The 22,078-nt window shown below is 47.3% G+C and overlaps 1 protein-coding gene across 3 annotated transcripts in view; it reads right to left on the bottom strand.

Annotated features, from left to right (window-relative positions):
* Positions 1-22,078, bottom strand: part of LOC125321298 (limbic system associated membrane protein) — a 1,007,901-nt gene that overhangs the window by 292,093 nt on the left and 693,730 nt on the right. The window contains exon 2 of one of the 3 annotated variants that reach the window (XM_048293943.1): positions 15,420-15,498. In XM_048293943.1, the coding sequence (XP_048149900.1) occupies positions 15,420-15,498 (79 nt within the window). Of the gene's footprint in view, positions 1-15,419; positions 16,058-22,078 lie in introns of those variants that run through there. The other 2 variants (XM_048293942.1, XM_048293944.1) reach the window with 2 other exon arrangements.

Genomic DNA, 22,078 nt, shown 5'->3' with positions numbered 1-22,078 from the left:
TGAGACAAATCTCCTTTTTGAGCCTCAGTTTCCCATACTGCAAAATGGGGACAAACAGTGGCTTGTCTCAAAGGGGAAATCAATTAAATTACGCTGAGATTCAGGAATGGCAGGGGCTACTGAGCTAAATAATCTCAAAGCAATCATGTGCTCTGTCATAGATCTGACAACAACTTTTCTATGCATGTTTTTAATAGAGGTTAACATTTTCATTTTCTCTGAGCATATTTTAGTCTCTATCACATAAAAGCAAGGTCTGTGTGAGGCACCAACAAGCAGAATGCACAATCATTAATTTCTGCAAAGCAGCCTTGGTGTCTGTGAAAACACTCCAGGTAACTCAATAAATTAGAATAATAAACACAAAGGAAACCAGAGAACAAGCAAGGACAGGGCAGAAATCACAAATAGAGGCCGACAGCATAATATATGGTACAACAGCAGTCCAAGCTGGGCCTCCACGAGGCACTGGGGAGCCTCTGGGAGGCGTACGTGAGGTGGAGGATATCCAAGTCTCGGTACTGTTCCTTATTACTCCCTGAATCTCGTACGAGCAATTTTAATTCAAATATCAGTGTGCACGGGCCGCCGGGGCCTCTCCCCACAATGCCCGCGGGGAGATCTCCAGCTGGCAAGCGCAGCACAGCCCCTGTAGCCACAAACCCCCAGCGAAGGAGATCTTGCTGATGCAAACACGAGCCTCAGCAGCAGCAAGCAGCGCCTAAGGCTGAAATGGTGCTGCAGCAGGGGATGTCCGGCTGCTGTCAGGAGGACAGAGCCTGGTGTCAGCTGGGGAGATGGGAAGGGCTGCAGCTGCCCAGAGGTGTTAAGCAATACCCTCTGCCTGAGGGCAGGGAGCAGAGGAGAGGGAGGATGAACAACTGTGCTTCTAAACAGGTCACTTTTGGCTCCTTATGCAATCTGCTCTGCTACGGAAGCAAATCAACCCCCGAGGGGAGCAGAGCGAATCTTTAGTGCTGGAAAAGCATATTACTTTCTTTTAGGAATGTTTTCTTGCTCTTAGCACCCCTTTCTGGTGTTGTGGTACAGGCAGTACCCCCAGCAAAGTTCTCCTGAACTGGGACTCCTCACACCAGCTCTGCCCCTGCACCCCTCTATCCCTTATACTGCTCCAGATCTATTTCTTTCCTCAACACATCAGGTTTATGCATCTTAAGTGCCCACTTCTGCAGCTACTCCTATTTCAGTCCCAAGTGTCTTCTGAACAGAAAGTGCCATTCACATAAAAATGACGAGGACAGGCAGAAAGAATTAGATTGTGAGGAAAGATTCAGAAAACTTGTTCAATTTTCCTCCTGGATCAAGCCCTGAACCCACAGGAAGCCTCCAGAGGTACTCTCTGCTGCAAACGTTCTGTGACATTTAAGAGGCCTCCCAGTGAGTCCTGGGAGCAGAGCGATGGACTTCTAGGGGAAAGTTTTGTCTTTGCCACACAGGGAACCGATGCTATTTATAACAATTCCTGCTGTCCCCAACTGGGCATGAAGACAATCAGCATCTGTCCACACCCTAGGGGAAACTCCAGAACCAGAGATGTGGTATATGTATCTGTGCAGTGCCTGCTGCTCCAGCATGAAAATGGCAGGGTGGGCAGAGAGGAGCTGTGAAGGCTCAGCCAGGGCTGGGGAGATGAGGGGCTGGGGAAGGGAGCTGGGGGAAGGGGATGGTACCAAAGGGGATGGGTTTCACATGCGAGTGTCTGTTACTTGAGATCATACAGATGGTTTCTCTTTAGCTGCGGTTTTGAAAAACCCCCTGCCTACTCTGCTGGAGGCCCTTTCCTGCCAGAGCCAAACCTGGAGCTCCCAGACATAGGAGGAGAGCTCAAAGGTCTCTGAAAACAGAGAGTGCATTATGCTGGGGAGCTGGGAACTGGAACTCTATACAGGTAGTCTTGCATGCTTTGTCTGCTTGTTCTGACAGGGCAAAGCCCAGGAGCAGCACTCTGACCTGGTCCTCCTGCCTGGCAACAGGTTCCCCCACAGCCTGCCTCCACCACTCCCTCTATCTGCCAGCAGTCCCCCTTCCTCCCGCCCAGTCCTGCACAGCAATCTGCTGACTCTTAATTCCTCTGGCTTAAAGAGGGCCCTGCCTGTTTCCCCCCATTCCTGCTGCTCACATGGAAGTCTCCTCTCCCTTACTTTCCTCTCTGACACATCCAGATTCCCTGCAAGGAAAAACCCCCATGCTACAAGGCCTTTCTGGGGCATGGGTCTCCTGTTCCTCTCCCCTACGCCAGCAGCAGCACACACATTTGTTTCCTTGCTCCATTAAGCCAGTAAATGAGGCTGGCTTAGCTCAGCACCATGAGCTGGTGCTCTGAGCCCAGGACGTGTCTCAGCACAAGAAGAAACATTGATGAGCACACAGGAGTGAAGGAGGGATTTGTGAGTTTGGCACCACACTGTTCTACCCTCTGACACTGAGGAGAGCAGCTTCTGGAGACCAAATCACGCAAGCTAATGTAGCCTGCAAATGTTTTGGGGGTTGGCCAGGTGACCATGCTGCCTTCTTTGAGGCCATCCACCCTGCTCCAGGAGAAGATAAATCAATGCAAGGCAACATCTGCCAAGATATTGACTTTGGCTCTGCTCACGGACTGCCTACACTTCAGAGATGGGTAATATTCAGCTTGATTATCTCTCACCGCCAAGAGGAAGTTTCTCTCTATGCTTAAAATCACTAGGATAAGCCAAGGAGGAATCGATCTGTGGGAGAGAAATGCTGACAAGAAAGCACGAGTCAGAGACAGGATGAGAGTGGACGATGGGTGAGCAATGGAGACAGCCTCTGGCAGCTTGCCTGGCCAGGTTAGCAACAGCTTGGGTCACTACAGCCAGAGAAAGATTAACACCAACCACATTACTCCAAACTTTACAGCAGGCCCCTTTACGCTCTTCCCCTCCTTCCCTGAATAGCTTTTCCGCTCTTAAATTGCTGCTCAACATCTTAAAACATCCTTTCTCTGCTCACCCCTGCATCTTCACTGCACTGGAGTTTTCTCATTGCTTCAGGTACACCCAGTTCACTGCTGAAGGCATAACACACAGTAGTTGCAAGGCTTGCCACCTGCTCCACTCTGGCCCTTATGTCACATGCCACCTCGTCAGTGGTGAAAAGCCCCACGAGTACTCATTAATTGCACCACATCCACCCCTCAGGTAGACTCTAATCCTCATGGGCTCATATACAAATGCACAAAGTGATTTCACAACGATAAAAGGTGACATTTCATTAACAGAACATGCTGACAAAGCCTCATGAGGTGAGCATTCAGCAACATCATCAAACTTTCCCAGGATAAAACAATGAGCCTTCAACTTGTTTTTCCCTACCACGCTTTTGGTAAAACATCCTGTAGGTGCTCTGGCCCTCCAAGGACAGCAGATGAGAAAAAAAAATCTGAGTCCCTGCAAAAGGAAATCAGTTTTAGGGATAGTCTTGACACTGATTCCTACTTCTGTTTGCCAGGTAGGTTAAGTGTCACATGCTTGGACTGCAGTGGCACTGATTACAGTCTCCTTGGAGCACATCACGCGCCCCTGAGATGGAAGGGAGAAGGTCAGCCACAGCAAAAGAAATGGGTAAGGACCTCTGAGCCAGGCTCACTCAGCATCTCACTGAGGCCCTTCCCTGAACCTTTCAGCTGTGTTTCTGCCTAAGCTCCTGCTGTTCTCTGAGCCTGAAGGCAGCACAGAATCAAGCAGCAGAGGTAGAAGAGACCCAAAGGAACCATCTAGTCTGTTCTACTCTGTGGAAGATGGATCAGTTCTACTTTGTCATTTGTGGCATCTGTCACTCCTCATACATGTCTAGTCTGTCCTTAAAGCCCTCCAGTGAGGGAGTTACACAGCCTCCCAAGGCAATTTGATTCAATGTTTTGCTATCTTTACTGTAGCAGAGTGTACTGACATTAAACCTGTATCTCTTGCTACAATCTTAAACTACTCCTCCCCATCTTCTGCAGAAGACATAGTTCCTTTCTTTTGTATCCTATGCACCTGCACGCTGTTACACATATCGCATGCCTAGTCCTCTGTTCTTTAGTCCTAACAGCCCCATTGCCATCCATCTCTCCTCATGAATATGCTGTCTAGACTTCTGATCATTCCCACTTCCCTCTTCTGGAGTACATCCAACTGGACAACATCTCCTTAGAAACATAAACCACTCCAAAGAGACACAGGACCCTACTGCAGAATAGACAGTGATCAGCAAGCAGCCAGCTTCCCACTGAAGCAGGGACACAGCTACAGCAGAACACAACGATGCTGTAAAACCTAACGCACGCCCTCCCTTCTCTCTTCTCTGGGAGCTGGATGCTACTCCCACTTTGAGCTTCCTGTGGGGAAAAAAAAAAAAGGCATTTAAAAGGCTAACTGATCTGACCATGTCCCAAGTCCTTGACCCACCTGGCCTGCATTTAAGCCCTACTTCCCAAGTCAGGTAAGAACAAAGCTGCACGTGTTCCTCCACCTTGGGACACACTTTTCAAATTGATAGACCTGCATGCCTCTGACTCACTGCCAGTACTGGAGACCAGCCAGGAGAATAGGAAGGAAAGAAATGCCACTCTAAAGGCCAATGAATACGCATGAAGTATGTTACGCAAGAACCCCCGTGGACCCCCTTACCCAGGTAAAAGTCCTACAGATGGCCCATCCCTAACCACAGTTGATGCAGAGGGGAGGATGTGTGGGTGGACAGATAATTTGATATTTAACTGAAAAAACTAAAATGGGTTTAATGCAGTGCTAGGAAGACAGATTGCCTGCAGCACCTTCTGCTCCTGATTATGGATGCCAATCTCAGGTTTCCCTTAAGTGTAAAAGCAGCCAGGATGTGTGGGTTTTCACCAAGGATTCAGAGACCCAGTCCTACAAAAAGGAAGTGCCACAGGAGGTTAATAAAGGGTGACCAGCACTGAGGAACATCCCTGTTACAGCACCAGCAGCTGGCTTTAGTTTCCTGTAGCATCTTATGGTTTCATGCCAGACATGGAGGAGGGGGGCAGGGGGCAAATGTGAGGCTGTCTCCAAAGTTTCTACAGCTTCTCCTGCAATGGACAAATCTGGCTGAAATGATTGTAACTCACCAGCTAAAGTTCTGATGCTTCGAGGTCAGAGAGGTCTGGCAATTTGAACACTGAGAACTTCCCCTAACATTGCACCACCATTGTCTTTTAAATGCATCTGCCTTCTTTGCCACTTGCACAAGAAAATCTCAGGTCTGCATCCCAGCACTGATGTGTCACCCCATGTGAGCGTCATGCAAGAGTGTCAAGCTTCCCACCCAAGAAAGAGCTACAAAAGAGGGAGAAAAAGCCCCCAGCTGCTTCTTTCCAAGTTGCAGGAGTAGAATCACAGCACACCAAGAATGCTCTGCAGTGTGTTCCTCTGCTGACAGCAGCAAGGTGGCTTTCACACCAGCCTGCAGCATCAGCTCTTGCCTGTCAATCACAGGCAAATAAATGAATGGGATCTCCTACCCAATAGGATCACATTTCCAACTTGGACCGCAATTGAAAGCAGGAGAAGCAGATCACTGGGATGCAAAAGGCATCCAACTACATTCCTGCTAGGAAGAGGAAGAGCTTTACTGGTGACACAGCCCCATTTCTTACTAGCCCTCCTACACACCCCTTTTCTATGAGCTCACAGAACATACACGCACCAGGCATTCTGTGTAGGAAGAGAAAATAAATTTGCTGTGGGGCCAGTCTGAAGAGATAGAGACAGGGGACAGAGCCTGCCTGAGAAATGTCAGGGGGTTGTGGAAGGACCACCCATATTTAACCAGCATGCCAAAGGCTAAAGGGGCAGCAGATGTGAAAAGGGGGGAGGGCAGGCTGCAGCAGTCCCTCTTCGTCTTCTTTCACCAGCTTAAAACCTCCCCCATCCTTTGACTCGAGGGGACTGGTAATAAACCTGCCTGCACTGAAGGGACAAACATGGCCCACTAAATCACAGCCCACACATGTCTCTGCTCTTACGAGGAGCAGGGCTCAAATGCTCCTTCCCCTGTGAAGCCTCAGCTGGTGCAAACTCCCTGCTCTACTGCTGCAGGGATGGAGAGTATGGATCATGTTACATCATATTTGGCAGAGAAGGGACAATCATTTTTCAGGGAGTAATCACTCCTGGAATCTCACTTTTCTCCAAGCTCAGAGGACAGCCTGGAACAGATGGGGGTTTCCTAGCATCCCTGTGCTACCTGCAGCACTCAGTAGTTGCTACCTCGCAGTGGTAATGTTTTCCTCCCCTCTCAAGCATTTCCCAATTCCAACATGCTTATTTGTGCCTGGTCCTCTCTGTCACGTGCTTTTCTTTCTATTCTCTGACAGGATGAGCACTGGGCCTGACCACAGACAAATTCCTGCTGACTCCAGCTGGGAATCTGGGCTGGGGGTGGGAATGAAACTCACTACAAAGAAACTGGTGTGGAGTCAGCTAGGCTTTGTCACTGTGGTTCCTCTCCTCCAAAGGAAAAGAAAGAGATAATGATGTTGGAACATTTTAACCTTTCTTTTTCTGAGCTTGATAGGCTTGGCCTGAGGCACCTTCCTGAGCAAAAACAGGCTGCTGCAAGATTGATTGGTTGGGTGCAGAGTTTAAAGGTAATTTTCTCTTGTCACATGCACATAAATTATTGTGGCTCAAGCTGTGATCAGCTCTACATCTCACTTGTTCGACTGCTTTTATGCCTGGGCTCCTATGAGGGGTTGCAGGAACCATGTCCAGTGCTCCCTAAGCAGCATCCGACATAAATATATATCAAGAGCACCACAGGCATACACACAAAGTTAGTGTCTTGGTTTAAGGTGAGGAAAGGGCACATGCCTGCAAATCTGTACAGACAGCTCTTCCAGCTGCAGAAGTTGCAGCTAGAGCCTTGTTTTTCTCATCTACGGACCTCTTAAAAATGTTCTGTCCATGAACACCAGGGCAAGGAAAACTCATCCACTCAGATTATTCACAAGGGGGAGAGAAAAGAAGATGCACATGCACACACACAAAGGAAGCACAGCTGCAGCCAAAGTGAATTCATTTTTAACATTCATGAAAATATTCACAGAACACTTCAGTGCTATTTGCCTAAATTTTGCTGTTTGGAGTAAACACTTGAGCCAGCGCAGGCTGTATGTTCTAGGCGCAGTACCGCATCGGGGATTAGGGGTGGCTCCTGGATCCAAGTCACAGACTCACACCACATCCCCAAGTACATGTGACTCCCTCACTTTAAGGCACAGACTCACAATCTGCCACCACACAGTTCCTGACTTTTGATCCTTGTGAAAGGACTTTGCAAGTACCCACAGCCACCGCATTCCCCATCCATTGCAACCTTATGCAACAACAGCACGTGCGCTGTGCCAAACCGAAACACAACAGCAGTGCCAAACAATGACAGCTCTGGTGTGCCCCTGGTCTGAGGGAGCAGACTCCTTTCCCCACCTCTAATCCCCCATCACTCTTCTCAACTAAACCCCCTCACTGGTTTCTTTCCCTGTGCATTCTAAGCAGCTCACTCAAGGGAAAATGCTACAGCACACAAGGGAGACTCAGCTGAAGCCCTGAAGACAAGAGCTGTGTGCGTTGTCTCTTCCTCCTTCATAAATACAGCTGAGACGACGACTGGATAATTGGCTAAGTGCCTGTCAGCTTAATAACAGAGAGAGAGAGAGGGAGAGGGAAAAGGAGAGATTTGTATTTACTATTCAAAGTCATGGATGCTGCCTGCCAGTGGATTTCAACATGGGTTTTGTTCACAGAGTAAGGTATGAAAGGTGACTGGATGTGCAGCTCCTAGTCATGGTCTCCTGTTTGGGTGGACAACCAGCTTGGGATGGAGGGAGTGAGGAAGCAGCACTGAGGTAGCTGCCATACAGGCACTATTGTGTTCCTGGTTAAAGTATCCGTGGTTTCCTACACTGGAAAAGCATCACTGCCACCACCTTGTGGTAGGGCACTGTTCTCACTGATACACTAAGTCATACCATGTTAGGGACAGGAACAGTCGTGCATCTCCAACATGGTCACCCTGCTGACCCTGAGAGGAGAGAATGCAGTGTCACCATGAGTGGCAGCTGCACAGTGGTGTGATCATTCCCATTTTGTTTTGCAAATGCACAGCGCAGAGGTTGGTGCTTGGGAGCTGGAGCCCTCTTGGCCTTTCCCTCATAAATCTGGTGCACTTCTAGGAAGCCATCTAAAGAGAGCACTTGTGATGAGAAACCAGTCAGACATGTCTGGGTTCTTACAGGAGAGCAAGAGGTTGTATGCAAGAGAGAAGTCTCCCTGCTCTTTGGAAGTTTTCACTACTTCCCTCTGCCACTAATATGCAAATTTCAGTGGTGAGAGTGGTTCAGGTTGCTACTGGAAAGGGACAGTATTGGCCAGGTCCACAGTGGTGTTAATCACTGAGCCTCAGAAGAGGAAGATGCTATATTCTGTTCACTTGCTGCTTTTTTTTCTTAATAGCTGTAGCAACGGAAGCACACTGAAACAAAAGGACACTTCCAGCATTAGTGACAATTACTGAGGTCCAGGAGTTGGAAAAAGCCATCAACACCTCCAAGTAAGCAGACTCTTAACCTATCCATCTGGCAGCGCTGCCTCTCAGTTGCAACTGTGGCAACTTCACACAGTATCTGAACATCTGTCCAACTACACATAAGAAAACACTTTCCACTTTTAAGTGGGAGCAAATGTAGGGAAACACAGCCTTGCACACAGGCACACACAAGCACACACCTCCCAGATCTCATACAGATGTGCTATTGCAAAATATCTGCTGAATGCCAGCCCAGTGTGAGTGGGCTCATTTCCATCAAGTTATCTGGGACCGAGGAAGCCCAGCCCCAGTGAAATAAATAGAGCTGTGGCAGTGCTATTTCTCCTCTCTTTGCACAGGGCCGAGCACAGTGGGAGCACTCCAGGATCACAGCCGGCCTCTCCCACACAACCAAGTTACTCCTAATAAACATCTGCAGAAATATACAAGCACAGAGGAGACTGGCAGTTCAGATTATTCTGAAATAGCTGTTTTCTAGGCAGAGGTGAAACTCATCATTATTAGTTCCCATTACTTACCATAAAACTAGGCACGTTAGATGTGCTTGAAGCCTGAAGCAAATGCTTTGGTGTCAGATTCCACTGAAAATCACATTCATTTTTTCTTCAGCAAGAGAACAGTAAAAGAAAACTCAGTAAATTCCTGATTTCACCTTTGTGCCCTCCATTGCACTTACTTCAGGAGAGCACGAGTTCACACAAACCAGAGTGAATTTTGATGGACAACAAAACTAGGTAACTGCAATGAAAATGGCTATATTCAGCCTCACAGCGAGCCTGTTGAAGCCCTGCCGCTGCATCAGCAGCAAGCTGTGGCCCCGCAGATCTGTCAGAATCAGATGCCTGTGGGTCTGGATATAAAGGGCAGGTATGTGTAACATATCTTTTGAAAACTTATAGTTATGAGATGGCAAATTCCAGTAACTATGAGCTATTTTAAGAATAGGTCTTTCCTCATAACCTGCTGGGGAGGGGAGTGGAAGAGGTACCGACTCTGAGACACTTCAGGGTACTACTATATAAATTTTAATGCCAACTAAGTAGGAAAACATATGGTACTTAGTTGCAAACTGAAGTGTGTGTGCAGACTCAGGGGAGGATGTTAAAGCCATACAGTTCGATACTGTCTCTCCATCTTTCTGAATGCAAAATATATGTACAGTGTTATTAAACAGACATAATTTCACCAAAAAAAGCCTTTCTTCTTCTAATTTCCGTTCCACTCTTCCTTGTGATGGGTTAGTCCCACCTTGCAGAAAGCACGTTCTCACAAAGGGCCCCCTTGCTGCTGGGCACACCACATAAATATAGTCTGTGTGTATAAGGAGAGATGATGATTGCCAGCCTTTGACCACACACACATCGCAACTTCCTTTATCATATGTATGCACACACACTCACATATCTATGGATGCATGTGCTCCTTCATATAATGGCACCATCTGCTGCCAGAGCTGGAAGTTTTGCAACATCATCTGTTACTACATTTATACATTTTTTTTTTTCATTCAAAGGAAAGAATCAGCAGAGTTTGCACAGATCCCAGCTTACCCTGTCTCGACACATGGACGCTAGAATTGGTAATGAAGGCTTTGTACAGACTGGAGAGAGAGACAAACACCTGGGACTTGTAGTCAACACCAGGGTGAATGAGGACGTACTGGGGAATCCTCATTTGTCACGTTTGCTGGGTTGGTGTGTGGCTGAGCCAAAAGGCAACCCAAGCTAATGGATAGGTCACTAGGCTGGGTGTGCCTGAGCCCTGCGTGTAACCCTGGGCGAGTCCCCTCACCTCCTGCCCAGCCCCAGCCGGGGTCCATCCCAGCTAATAGCCTGCCCGCCCTGCAGAGGAGGGGATCTCTCACTCTGTGCTCATGTGGCACTTAATACAAAGGATGCCTCAACTTAGTGGTGGCCTCTAAGTGCCACAACAATACCACTAATAATCAAGGTTACGATTTTACTGCCAAGACTGTATTATTATGTAGCATTATACATTTGAACATGCCTATTCTCCTTTCTAGCAAAGGGCTCAGCTCAGTGCTCCCTGTTGTAAATCATATGCTAATTGTAAGTGTAATCTGAACAGCTTTTACTTTTTTTTTTTAAATGACGGTATAGGACATAAACTTTGTTGTGATGTTGTGTTACTATTTTGCCTGAGGTGCCTTTGTCCTCTAGCACAGCTCCATGTGTAACATATCAGCAAAATACTGGGAGGCCAAGAACAAAGTTTGCATAAATTGCTTATATTGCAGAATTACGCCAACAGCACTGTCATTACTGCTGGTAATTTGATTCTAGCCCGTCCTTTTACACATGCAACTTGAAGAAACTAAGTACCCATTAGGATGGATGTTCCTAAATGTGCTATCAGCCTGAAACTTCACATTATTTAAAAATACCTGGTAAAAATGAAAAACGCACACTCAGTCAAATTTTGGTTTTCATCTGTACACCAGCATCAGATTGATTTAATTCTGGATGAAAAGTTGATGCTTGGAAAAACTCAGGAACAATGAGCCAAATTCTGGCCTTGGCGAAATCCCAGTTCTCCAACAGGCTGAACACCATCTGAGCAGTGCTCAGCAGCTTACGCCCTGTATGAGTCACTTGTACCTCTTTATTAGCAGTCCCTGGGAATCTGCCCCAAAGACAAATGGAATATTTCTGGCTCTGCCCTTGGGCTTTAGTGGATTTGTACTGGTATAACGGAACAGATTGGAATGGGGGTGTGACCCATTTTGGTTCCAGCTGGTGATGAGCTCCATTTCAGGAGTTTCTAAAGGCTAAATCTGCACTTGTGCCAGGACTTCTAAAATCCCTGGGTAACCTGCAAGTCCCGCTGACACCCTCAGATTAGCACTTTAAAGGCACTTTGAGGTGAGCTGCTGTGGTGGTTCCTGAGGCAGCTGATCTTTCCCCCTGACATGCTGTACCTGATCCCATAGCATGGACTCTCCACTGCCATTTTGCTTTTAACTCATCTAAAGGGCCAAACACCACACAGAAACACAGTTCCCTTCCTTCCCAGTTTGCAGCAGCTGCCCTTCATTACTGCATGTCTCAGCTCAGCCAACATCCTCATATTCCTCATCCCCTCCCTAGCTGAAAGTGTGTTACAGCGCACAGGGTCCCTGCCTTTGCTCACTCGACATGTGCAGAGCAAATGAGGTGGGAAGGGATGCTGAAGGCAGGTAAACAGCAAGAAGATTTGAGGTTGGGGACTATTTTCCTTTTCCTGTTTTGATTAGTTTGGGGGGCATTTGTTGTGCACTTCTTGTTTGGAGATTTTCTTCTTTTCCTAATACCAAGCAGGGAAGTTGCATACAAAACCTGACAGACTCATGATGTAATCTTGAAAGCAAGGCATCAGCAGGAACTGTAGCCAAAGTTCCCTCTCAATACCCAAAGTAAGGTTCAGTGTCCTTCTCCACTTGCTGAAGACAGAGTTAAAACAGTGGAACCTTAGTAAGTCTGACAGGCTCTCCAATACACAGTGTCATCTTTGAAATATCCTGCTCTCTTTCCTTGTTTGCAGCTGGACAAACACCAGCAACTCTGCTCAGCCCTTCTCACCTGTTGCAGCTCTCAGACCCATCCTCTCTTTTCTGCCTTGCTCTAAGGAGAGATTATTATCCTTTTCCCTGCGGATAGCCTATCATGAGCTATTTTTATTCTCTCTGCAATTCCCAACTTCCCCATGCCAAATACTCGCTAAGAGTCATCAACCTTCAGCAAGGCCAACAAATGAATCAAATCTCCTGCCAGGTCGTTTAGGAGATGAGCCAGTTTAGAGTTAGGGACATTTTTTAATAGTCCCATACTGAGGAAATATTTTAAATGCTATAGCTTTAAAAAGTCATCTCCAAACTTTTCAGAATAATTCTATTCTGAGTAACAAGCTGCAGATGAAGCTTCAGAGGACTGGCTTCCTTGAGGAACATTAGGGCTTATAATAAACTATTTTTCTCCACTTCATAGATCAGTCCACCCACCCATTCTTCCACCTACAAGTGTAACCCTATATACAAATATATAAGGCCCCAAAGAGGGAGACTCATTTAGAATATCCTGTCCTTAGTGCTTTGGTGAATGATTTGCATCACAATTTACAGGAACAAAATGTTTTTAGTTATCTTGTCATTATGTATACTGCTTTTATTTCTCTCCAACTGTGTATCTTTTTTTCTCCCTCCTACATTTTCATTTCCCTTCAAGCTACAGAAGCTACTGGGCACTGGTAAACTGATGCTGCACAATCCCTCTGAAGCAGATGTTTACCAAAGATAGGTGATATGATCCACGTATAGAAAACTCTTACCTATCTCTCTGCGGACATAAAGTTCTGCTTTGAACACAGTTAGTATAGATCATCTAATGGTTTTTTTTTTCCCGTCTAGCTCTTTCCCTTCTGTAGTCATAGTGGATCTATAGACAGGGAGAGCGAGGCACTGGGAGTTTTTCAAAACAAGGCTGTCTTAAAGTGAGTTATGTTTTGGAGGGTCGAGAAAACAGCAAGGGGGAAGCTAGCAAACAAACCTTTGCTTTAAAACTGAGGACATGAAATGTTATCCTGCGGGGATACCCATGGGACACAGGGAAATCTCACACTTTCCAGCTTCATAAGGCAGTCCTATCTCCCAGTACAGCTTGGTTTCTGCCTCTTGTCTGAAGAAGGAACTGAAACATCCCAGAAACCTGGGTCTGGTCCCAGGGAAAGGGAGATGAGACAGCTGCCCTTCCTAGGAAATGTGAAAAGGATATAGCTGGCCATATCTACTTAAAGAGCTTAGGAAGGCAGCTGGAGGGAAAAGGTAAAGCCTGTGCACTGGCCACAGTCACTTCTGACAGAAATGCAGCCTGCCAAGAACACAGTATTGCTCGGGGCAAGCATTTACATGGCCGGGTGGTGTGCTGCTCCTGCAGACAGTGTCACTTGGCACACATCTGGCTGACACAGCTGGATCACTTCGCTCAGGTGTTTTATTTTAGTGCCTGACATAACACTGGCAAGCCACACGCAATCACTGAAACCACTCTCCCATGCAGCCCCGTGGAGCTTGCTGATGAAGGAACGCTTTACACGCAGCACATGCAAGCACCATCTCCACCATCCGCTTAGCCCTCTCGGCTGCAAATACAGCTTTAGCACACAGCATCTAGATCAACTCAAAAGCTCCAAGGTTAAGTGGGAAATAGAAATCTAGTGACCCCTGTCCAGGCAAGTAAGCTTAATGACTTGTCTGCTGCTGCATGTACCAAACATAAGCTGGCAAACATCTGTGTGAGCAGCCCCTCCAAAATAAACGATTGATGGAAGTGATTTGCCTTTAAAAAGGGGATAAGTCAGCTAGGAGTCCTGCTAGAAAAGGGTTAATGGGATATATGAATTGGTAGTGAGTGGAAGAGAGAGTAGAGAAGCCGGAGTCAGAGGCAACACCCCTTGTTAGGTGTTTACCATGTCGAATCTAAACCGCTTCCATTGCATATGCAAGGCAGATGAATTACTCTGTAAATCCTATTACTCTGTGTGGATAAATCTTACATTCAAGTTAACAAGTCTGGAGAGCTGGGGAATGGAAGCTGCTGAATGGATATTCCAGGATCAAAACAACCGAGGACATGGGAGGCGACCGAAGCGATATGCGTACGCGCACACACACACATCCCTCTTCCAGCATCCTTCTTCCCTCTATCATTAAATGGGAGGGATGCAGGACACGGGGGATCGTGCAGCAGAGCGTTTGGTGACATCCAGCAGGATTTATTTCACAGAAAGAGAAAGAAAACTTCGCTGCTGCTGTTAGCTTTGCTAGGGGATTGCTCCCTTGATGCTTCAGGGTTTGTGCACTATCAGCTCCTCACACAGATCACAGACTTATTTTAAATTACACCCAGTAGCTTTATAGCCATAATACACAGTGTGCACGCTCACACACGCAGAATTTTCCTTCAGTAGGGAAGTTACTGCAGGTAAGTTGAGCAAGGCAGAATTTGAAAAAAGAAACCTACAGGAAAAAGGCTACTGCAGTTCAGCTATTTGGGACACTCCTAACTGAAAGCCCAAGTAGTGTCAGAAGTACCTTTGGAAAACCTGCACAATGAAACCATAAATATAACATTCAATACTGCCAGTAAGCAAGGTTTCATGTGCAAAGACATCCTCATCACAACCAGACACACAGGCACAGCATACACCCATTTATTTAACCCTGCAAAAAACCCAACATGCTAAGATACAATCTTCGTAAATGTCAGAGCTCCTATACCATTTTTTCACCAGTCTTTTCAACTATTGTATCTATCTTCCCTCCCCACAGGGCAGAAACATAAAAAAAATAAAATTAAAAGACAAGAGTTTCCCAAAAGAACTTGCCTGAGAGTTCTGGCAGCACCAGGGATAAAGTTTTTGCATATGTACAAAAAGAAGCATGGGAAGATCAATGGAACATCTGGCAAGCACAGCTGGATCCCTTTTCGATTCCTCTATTGATACTGCAGGGCTGGTGGAAAGTGTACGTTCACAAGAGCTGGCTAACACAAGCACATCCTTCCCCACTGAAATTCTTTTGATCCAGAGCACTACACAGAGGATAGTGTGGCAAGAAGTGTTCAAAAGCTTTGCAATTTTCTCATATTAAAGCACAAACACACACGCAGAGCCTGTTTGTAGCAGCTGCTGCTACTGCAGTTTGAGAGGTAAAATAACACACTCTCACAGAGACATATACACACAAGTCTGTATCACGTCACACGTATACGTTGCATACATGGAAATATAGATGCACACACAGAAGAGGAAAAGTTGGCAAAATGCCCTACCTGAGGATGGCTGTGTCCCCTTGCCTCACGGTGATGTTATCGGTACCTCGGGTAAAATCCACGCTGCGGACTGGCAGCCCTGTAGGGAGAAGGCAAAGCAACCTCAGTAGGACCAGCGGTAATTGTTTCCGATCAGGCTGAGCCCTTGCTACCATGGCTGGTCTCGTCGAGTTTCACTGTCAGTACTTGTCTCTTTCTCTGCCTGTGTATGTGGACAGACAGATGTAGAAAGAAAAATAATAATAATAATGTACAACTCTCGCTCTGATCGACAGCCTGAGAAAGGGGAGGTGATTTCACAGTCCTTCTCAGCTGCCACTTTCTCTTGCTCTTTTCAGTCTCTTGCTGGCTTCTTTCCCCTCCTTGCCTTTTTTTTTTAAAGGCTTTACAAAAAAAGTCTTAGCACAGCCTTCAAATAAAAAAGGGAAAAAAAAAAAGAAGCAAGAAGAAAAAGTCAGGTAGCAAAATAACTACGAAATAATAACAATTAAATCGACCCGTTTAGAGTGATGAAGAGAGGTGGGAGGAAAAAAAAAAAAAAAAGGAAAAGGAACAAGAGGAATCCTGTGCCGCCGGGATGCGGGAGGGGATAGTCCTGTGGCTGTGTAGCCTCCAGCCCCGCGCTCCCTCCTAACCCACTTTCCCAGGCGGAGCGAGGGAGGGAGGAGGAGGAGGGGGAGGAGGAGAGAGGGAGAGAGGGAGGAGGGAGCCTTGCTCGTGAGACGGCAGCTCGGCACCACAGCGGCGGCGGCGGGCGCGGAGGGAGCCTCGGGCCGCGCTCCCCATCCCTCTCCCGCGGGCGCAGCCGCCCCGGGGCCCCGCGCCGGGGATGGGGCTGCCCGGGGGGACACGGAACGGCAGCCGCGGAGGGGAGGGGGGCACTGCAGCAGGGAGAGGGGGCTTGGAAAGGCATGAGGGCTGGAAGGCAGAGGGGGGAAGACCCGAAGGAGAGGGAGGGAGGGAGGGAGGGAGGGAGGGAGAGAGAGACAGAGAGGGAAGGGGATGGGAGAGGAAGAGGGGGCTGGAGGAAGGAGGAGAAGGGGAGCGCGAGCGGGGAACTGGAGCGGGAAGCAGAGAGGAGGCAGGAGCAGCCGGGAGCTGCTGAGCGGGAGGGAGGCACAGAGAGTAGGGCAGAGAGGACGGAGGAAGGTACGGCCAATATTCTCAGGATGAAATAGTGAGGAAAACGGGTCCGTGGCCAAAAGTGCAAACAACTTGGCTTAGGGGCCTGAAGCCACACGCTAGCTGATTTACAGAGCAGCATCCTTGGCAACTGCCTCTGCAGCCTCAAACCTTGCTTCTTCCCGTCTCAGACTTTCCTCTCGCCAGATAAACAGTTGTACATCCCTCCCTCCCACCTCTCTCCAGTCAGCCCTTCCCGCCCCCCACCTCCTTTCCCAGCCTCGGAGCGACGGACCGGAGACAATGCCGGCATTGAGCTGCCCGCGGTGTGAATGCTCGGCCTGTGCTCCCGGCTGCCAGAGCCCGCAGCTGAGCCCCGCGCCCGCCGGCAGCAGCGCTGCCCACCCGGGAACGCTCCCGCAGCCCGCAGCCCACCGCCGCCGCAAAGAGAAGGGAGATTAAATTAATGGAAAGGAATAAGCTGTATGTTTTATTGCTGATGCCTGCCTGCCATTCCACCAGCCCGATCTCTGCCTGCGGGAGGGATCAGAACTGCTCCTAGGGATGCTTCACTAGTGTAGTAACCCTTCTGCGGCCAAAGCACGGCAGGACTGGGACGGGGATGCAAAGAGGGAAGGGGAGGTTTGAGAGGGGCCCAGAGAATCAGGTGCAAGAAAAGCCATGGGGTTAACTCGGCTGAGAGTTGCTGTCTTGTGTGGTCACAGCACTGCGACGCGTGTGCAGGAAGGGAAAAAACAGATCTTGTACACTGCCTGCTTCACCTCTGCTCCTGCAGCCTCGTGCACACAAACTGAAGAGACATAAGGAATGTCACTGTCATAGAAATGGCCGTGTGGGACCAGATCAAAGGTCCCTCTAACCCTTGGTCCTGTCTCCAAGCAGCCTAAAGCCAATGCCTGGTGAAGCTCACAAGCACAAGGCAAGCATGCAGTGGTACTGCTCCAGGGCACTTATCTATTTCTAGTGATTTATAGCTAAGGCATGTCCCCAGCCAGTGGCACTGCCTTTGTAGTTAATGGTATTTGAATGATTTTCTTCTTCCAGGAATACATCCAGTTGCTTTCTGAACTCCTAGAAACTGGCCCCTGCAGCCTTGGTATGGAAAGGCCGCACTGCCTATGGGTACTTAAACAATCCCTGCAAGTGTTAAAGGCCCACAAATTAAGGACTAAGGTCATGACACTGCTGCTCCAGTGCCATGCATGCAGCAGCAAGAAGAGATGACTGCTTTGTATTCAAGCCAAGGAGTGAGGCGAGTCAGACGTTTCCTCTGCAGTAGACTTGGCATGGATAGCACCAGAGGGGGAGAGGAATGAGGAGCTAAAGGGGTTAATCCACACACTCAGTGTTCCCAAGCTACTGCAGGGACAGATGCCACCCCACAAAGATATTGCTCTGGAGAAGACCATGCTGCTGACACCTGATTGCTGACCCACCACTCTAGGATGAAGGAGAGTGCAAGGGACAGAGTTGCATCAGGCTGCTGGCATTCCAGAAGAGGGGCATCACCAAGGGGAAACATCTGCACTCCTGTGACAGACTTTGAGTACAGCTAAAAGACCTGGTCCCATATGAAGTTACCAGTGAAAGAAATGCACCCCTTTTGGAAGCCAGTGTTGCATGGATCCTTTTTACAAGGGTCTCCCATGTATGTTTTATCTACGTTTAATAAGAGCTATTGTATGTTAATTAAATGCTCGTGGAGTAAGGAAAACATATTTGTCGAAGATTAACTATTATGCAATGCAAGAAGCATCTGCCACCCAACTGCTAGAGCTCGCTAAATATTTCCTTATCTCAGAGTATTTACTTAGGAGGCAATAACTATCCAGTTAAATCTAAATTTAATGCTTAGTTAAATATAGTTCATAGAAAGTGGCACCAATATGTTTTATACAGAGAATGACAGAGGGGGTTTCAGGGAGGGAGAAAGAGGGAATCCTGTCTCCAGACTCCAGTAAGATCCTGATTCAAGGTGGGACTGCATGTGGCTATGCCTCCCTACCAAGAGAGGTGCATCACAGAGGACTCAGAGGCCCCTCTCTGCTGATATAGCAGTACAGGGGATGACTTCATCTTCTTACGCATTTATACAATCCTCATTAGAACCACTGTAGCATAACTGTTTAATAATAATAATAATAATAATTATAATAAACAGAGAGACGAGGAAGAAATTCCCCTGAAGGTCTTGTAAACATTGTGAAAAATAAAACAAAACCAAACCCTAAAGCTGATAGGTCTTATTTGCTTTTAGAAGTGTACAGAAGCAAAAGGAAGGGGTTGCATAGGTGTAAAAGGCCAAACAAGAACGAATCACACAAATCCTAGGAGACCGCCTCATGAGTAAAATAAATAATGTTATTTTTGTATGTGCTCCCAGAAGAAATAACTCTCTGGACTCATCTCCCCCTGCTGGAAGCAGATAACGAAACAGCATGTCTGGCTCCTAACTTTCCTACCTTCTGAAAACTTGAGGAAAAATTCAGGTAAACAGTCAGAGCATTGCCACCACAAATCCATACTGCAGCCTTTTAATGCCATTTATCAATGCTCCTGGTGGGTGCAGGACTGGCAGGACAAGCCTGACTGACCAGACTTTGTCACCATGCAGAAAGGAATGGACGGAGCAGCATGAGCCCAGCCCTACAGGTACCTCACTCCCCTCCAATGCAAAACATTTAAACCCTGTTCAAAGGGAACAGGGCCTAGAGCAACACACTCTGATGAGCACAGGCTGTAAGGCACAACCAGAGACATGATAGAAATGTTTGGATGGCAGACTCAGGAACATACCTGCGTTTTCACGCTATGGATGCAGGATTTGTTTGTGTACAAGCTGGAAGGAAAACAGCAGCATGAGCTGAGGCAGCCTGGCTATTCCTAGTTTCACTGGCTTCGAGGGGAACAGGCTAAAGACATCCCAGTGTGGATATTTAGGCCAGCTAAAAGAGAGAACCTCCACGCTGGTCCTGGATGGGCAGGAGATGTGTTGAGATATGCTGAGGTGCCCTAGGACAGGTGCTCAGGTCACCTCTGCCTACCTGTGTGGCAGCTCAGGAACTGACATTGTGAAAGCCTGAAGTGCCATCTGCTTTTCATGGGGAGCCAAGAGACACTGAAAGCATGGACTCTATCCACAAATAGGAGTGGGGCTTTTTTTGCATTTGAGGTGGCTAAATGCAAAGAGCGATCCACGAACTTCACTCAATTCCAACTGCAACAACCATCTGTATGATGTGGATGGCTGCCCTCTAGGATGAAGTGAGGCTCGTCAGCTCACACCAAACAGCCACAAAATGGAACTGTTCTCACTTGACTTTCACTTGCTACCAGCCACACCGAAACTGGTGACTTTATCCCAAATATTGCTGGAATCAGGAAAAAGGCATTTCTGAAAAATACCAGACCCTATCATGACTGACACAATAGTTTTAAGGGGATTTTGCAGTGGCTCTTCCAGCAGAGTCAAGGCACGTAGGGACTTTATTTGGGATATCCGCAACAATGAGCGAAAACACATGATGCTTTGTGAGCTATAACATGTTTAGTCAAGATACACTGCTGCACAATGCAGCAGAGCCTGCTCAAAGCTTCTCAGCCATGAAGAGAAAATGCGATTTTGTCGCACTGGCAGAGGAGTTATGGAGAGGAACGAGGAAGAGACAAAGGGGTTTCACCACATGGGAAGGAAGATTGGGGACCTTGGAAGGACAGTGGTGATCTCTCATTCCTCTCTTCATTCCCATACCTGCAGCTCCTACATGCACACGTTTCTGCTCTGATGTGCAAGGACAGCATCCCACTGCAATTAAGCAGTAATGTTCCATTCTCCTTTGGTCCCTAGGATACAGGGAGCCACAGGAGTAGAAGAAAAGGAGGAAAAGCAGGGCTAGAAGAAAGATGGAAACTCAAACTTACAAAGCACTTATTATAGGAAAAAAAATGCAGTTTGAGGAAAAAAAAACATGTATATGGTTTTTATGAATACTTTGCAAGCCTAAAAATTAAACTGGCTTTTGATGCTGAAAAAAAGAGCCAGTTTAGAGCTAAGGCTAACATGCAGACATGTAATGCAACAAGATCAAGCCTCCTGTGAAGTAAGGACCTCATTAGGCAGAAGAATTTACTGTGTTGAGAGCACTCAGCTAGGCCATAACTGTGGATGATAACATGCACGCACAACACCTCTCTCTAAGCGTGGTGACTGAGCTGTAACAGAACCCCCTCCTGTACAAGAACAAGAGCTGATTTTCACCAATTTGTAACCTTGTTACTATGCAATTGATCTGGTTTCACAATTGATCTCCTCGGTGTGGACAATTTAGAGATCAAGGGTCAGGTTCTCAGTTGCTGTAAGCTGACATATCACCACCGCCGTCAGAAGAGCTCTGCTGGTTTCCACCAGCTAAACACAAGTTGTGAAGTTCATCTTCTGTGCTGCATGGGTAGAGAACTGTGTTTATCACCTTTGAAAGAAAAAACTTGTTTGACTGGATGAAGAGATTTTGTGCTCAGACTTTTTGGGATGTTTCACCTTTAGTTAAAGACCAAATCTGAATGCTGGGCAGGAGGAAAATAGTAGCCTAAAGATACCTTTTTTTCATCAGTATGACCACGCATAATTAAAGAATTAGTACTGCAGATGGTTTGTGGCCTTAATTACTGCTTGCTATCATAGCAAGTGCTTACAGAACTACAGACTCATTTGTAAAAGGGTCCTTCCTACTTGAGAGGGGCAAGACAAAGAGAGTGCTTCATTTTTTGCTTAAAACAAAAGTTACCCTTCCAGTCTAACATAAATAAAACAATATAAGAATAAAGGTCATCAGTAGCATCAAGAGCATTGCACTGCCTTTTCCCTGAAACATCACATGCCATTAGTGACTTCCTTACCAACACCTCGCAACTGGACTCTGCAGCTGCTGTTTGCCAGAGGGTGTCAAATCATTTTGAAACCACTGGAGGCCAGGCTGCTCAGCCAGTGCTGCTGTGTGGCAGGGAGCCAAGCTGCCTGCCATCCCCCAGCCCAGTCAGCAGTCCCAGTGGGAAACTGTGGGACCTGTTCCCACAAGAAAGGCTGGCTCATAGCTTCAGAAGCAGGGGAATAGCTGATCCCAGTTCTGACATTTCTTGCAGGAACAAGGTAGTACGTCAACCTGTGTTTTCTAAATGTGCCTATAGGAGTTAGGCATGCAAGTCTAGACCAGCAGTCCATACCTCCCACTGAGGACAGCTTCAAAATCTCTTTATATTTGGCAGTGACTGGTTGCTTCACCAATGTCACATAACACTTGATGAGTCAGGCAGAGTCAGAGTTCAACCCTACATGTCCTTAAATAATCCACTTCCCCACAGGAAAGCAGTAACTCTATCTGCTTAGTCCGAATATCCCTCAGAAATTTTCCTCCCAGTGCCAGTGAATATTTACTGCTCTCAGCAAAAGTAATTAGGATTGACTTTGCAAGTGACTGCAGTGGTTAACAGTCCCTCTCAAAACAGAAGCAGAGAGATGA

Source organism: Corvus hawaiiensis, chromosome 2 (assembly GCF_020740725.1).
Source record: "Corvus hawaiiensis isolate bCorHaw1 chromosome 2, bCorHaw1.pri.cur, whole genome shotgun sequence".
Classification (NCBI taxonomy): domain Eukaryota; kingdom Metazoa; phylum Chordata; class Aves; order Passeriformes; family Corvidae; genus Corvus; species Corvus hawaiiensis.
Note: the sequence above shows the minus strand (reverse complement) of the source record. Positions and strands in the feature narration are given on the sequence as shown.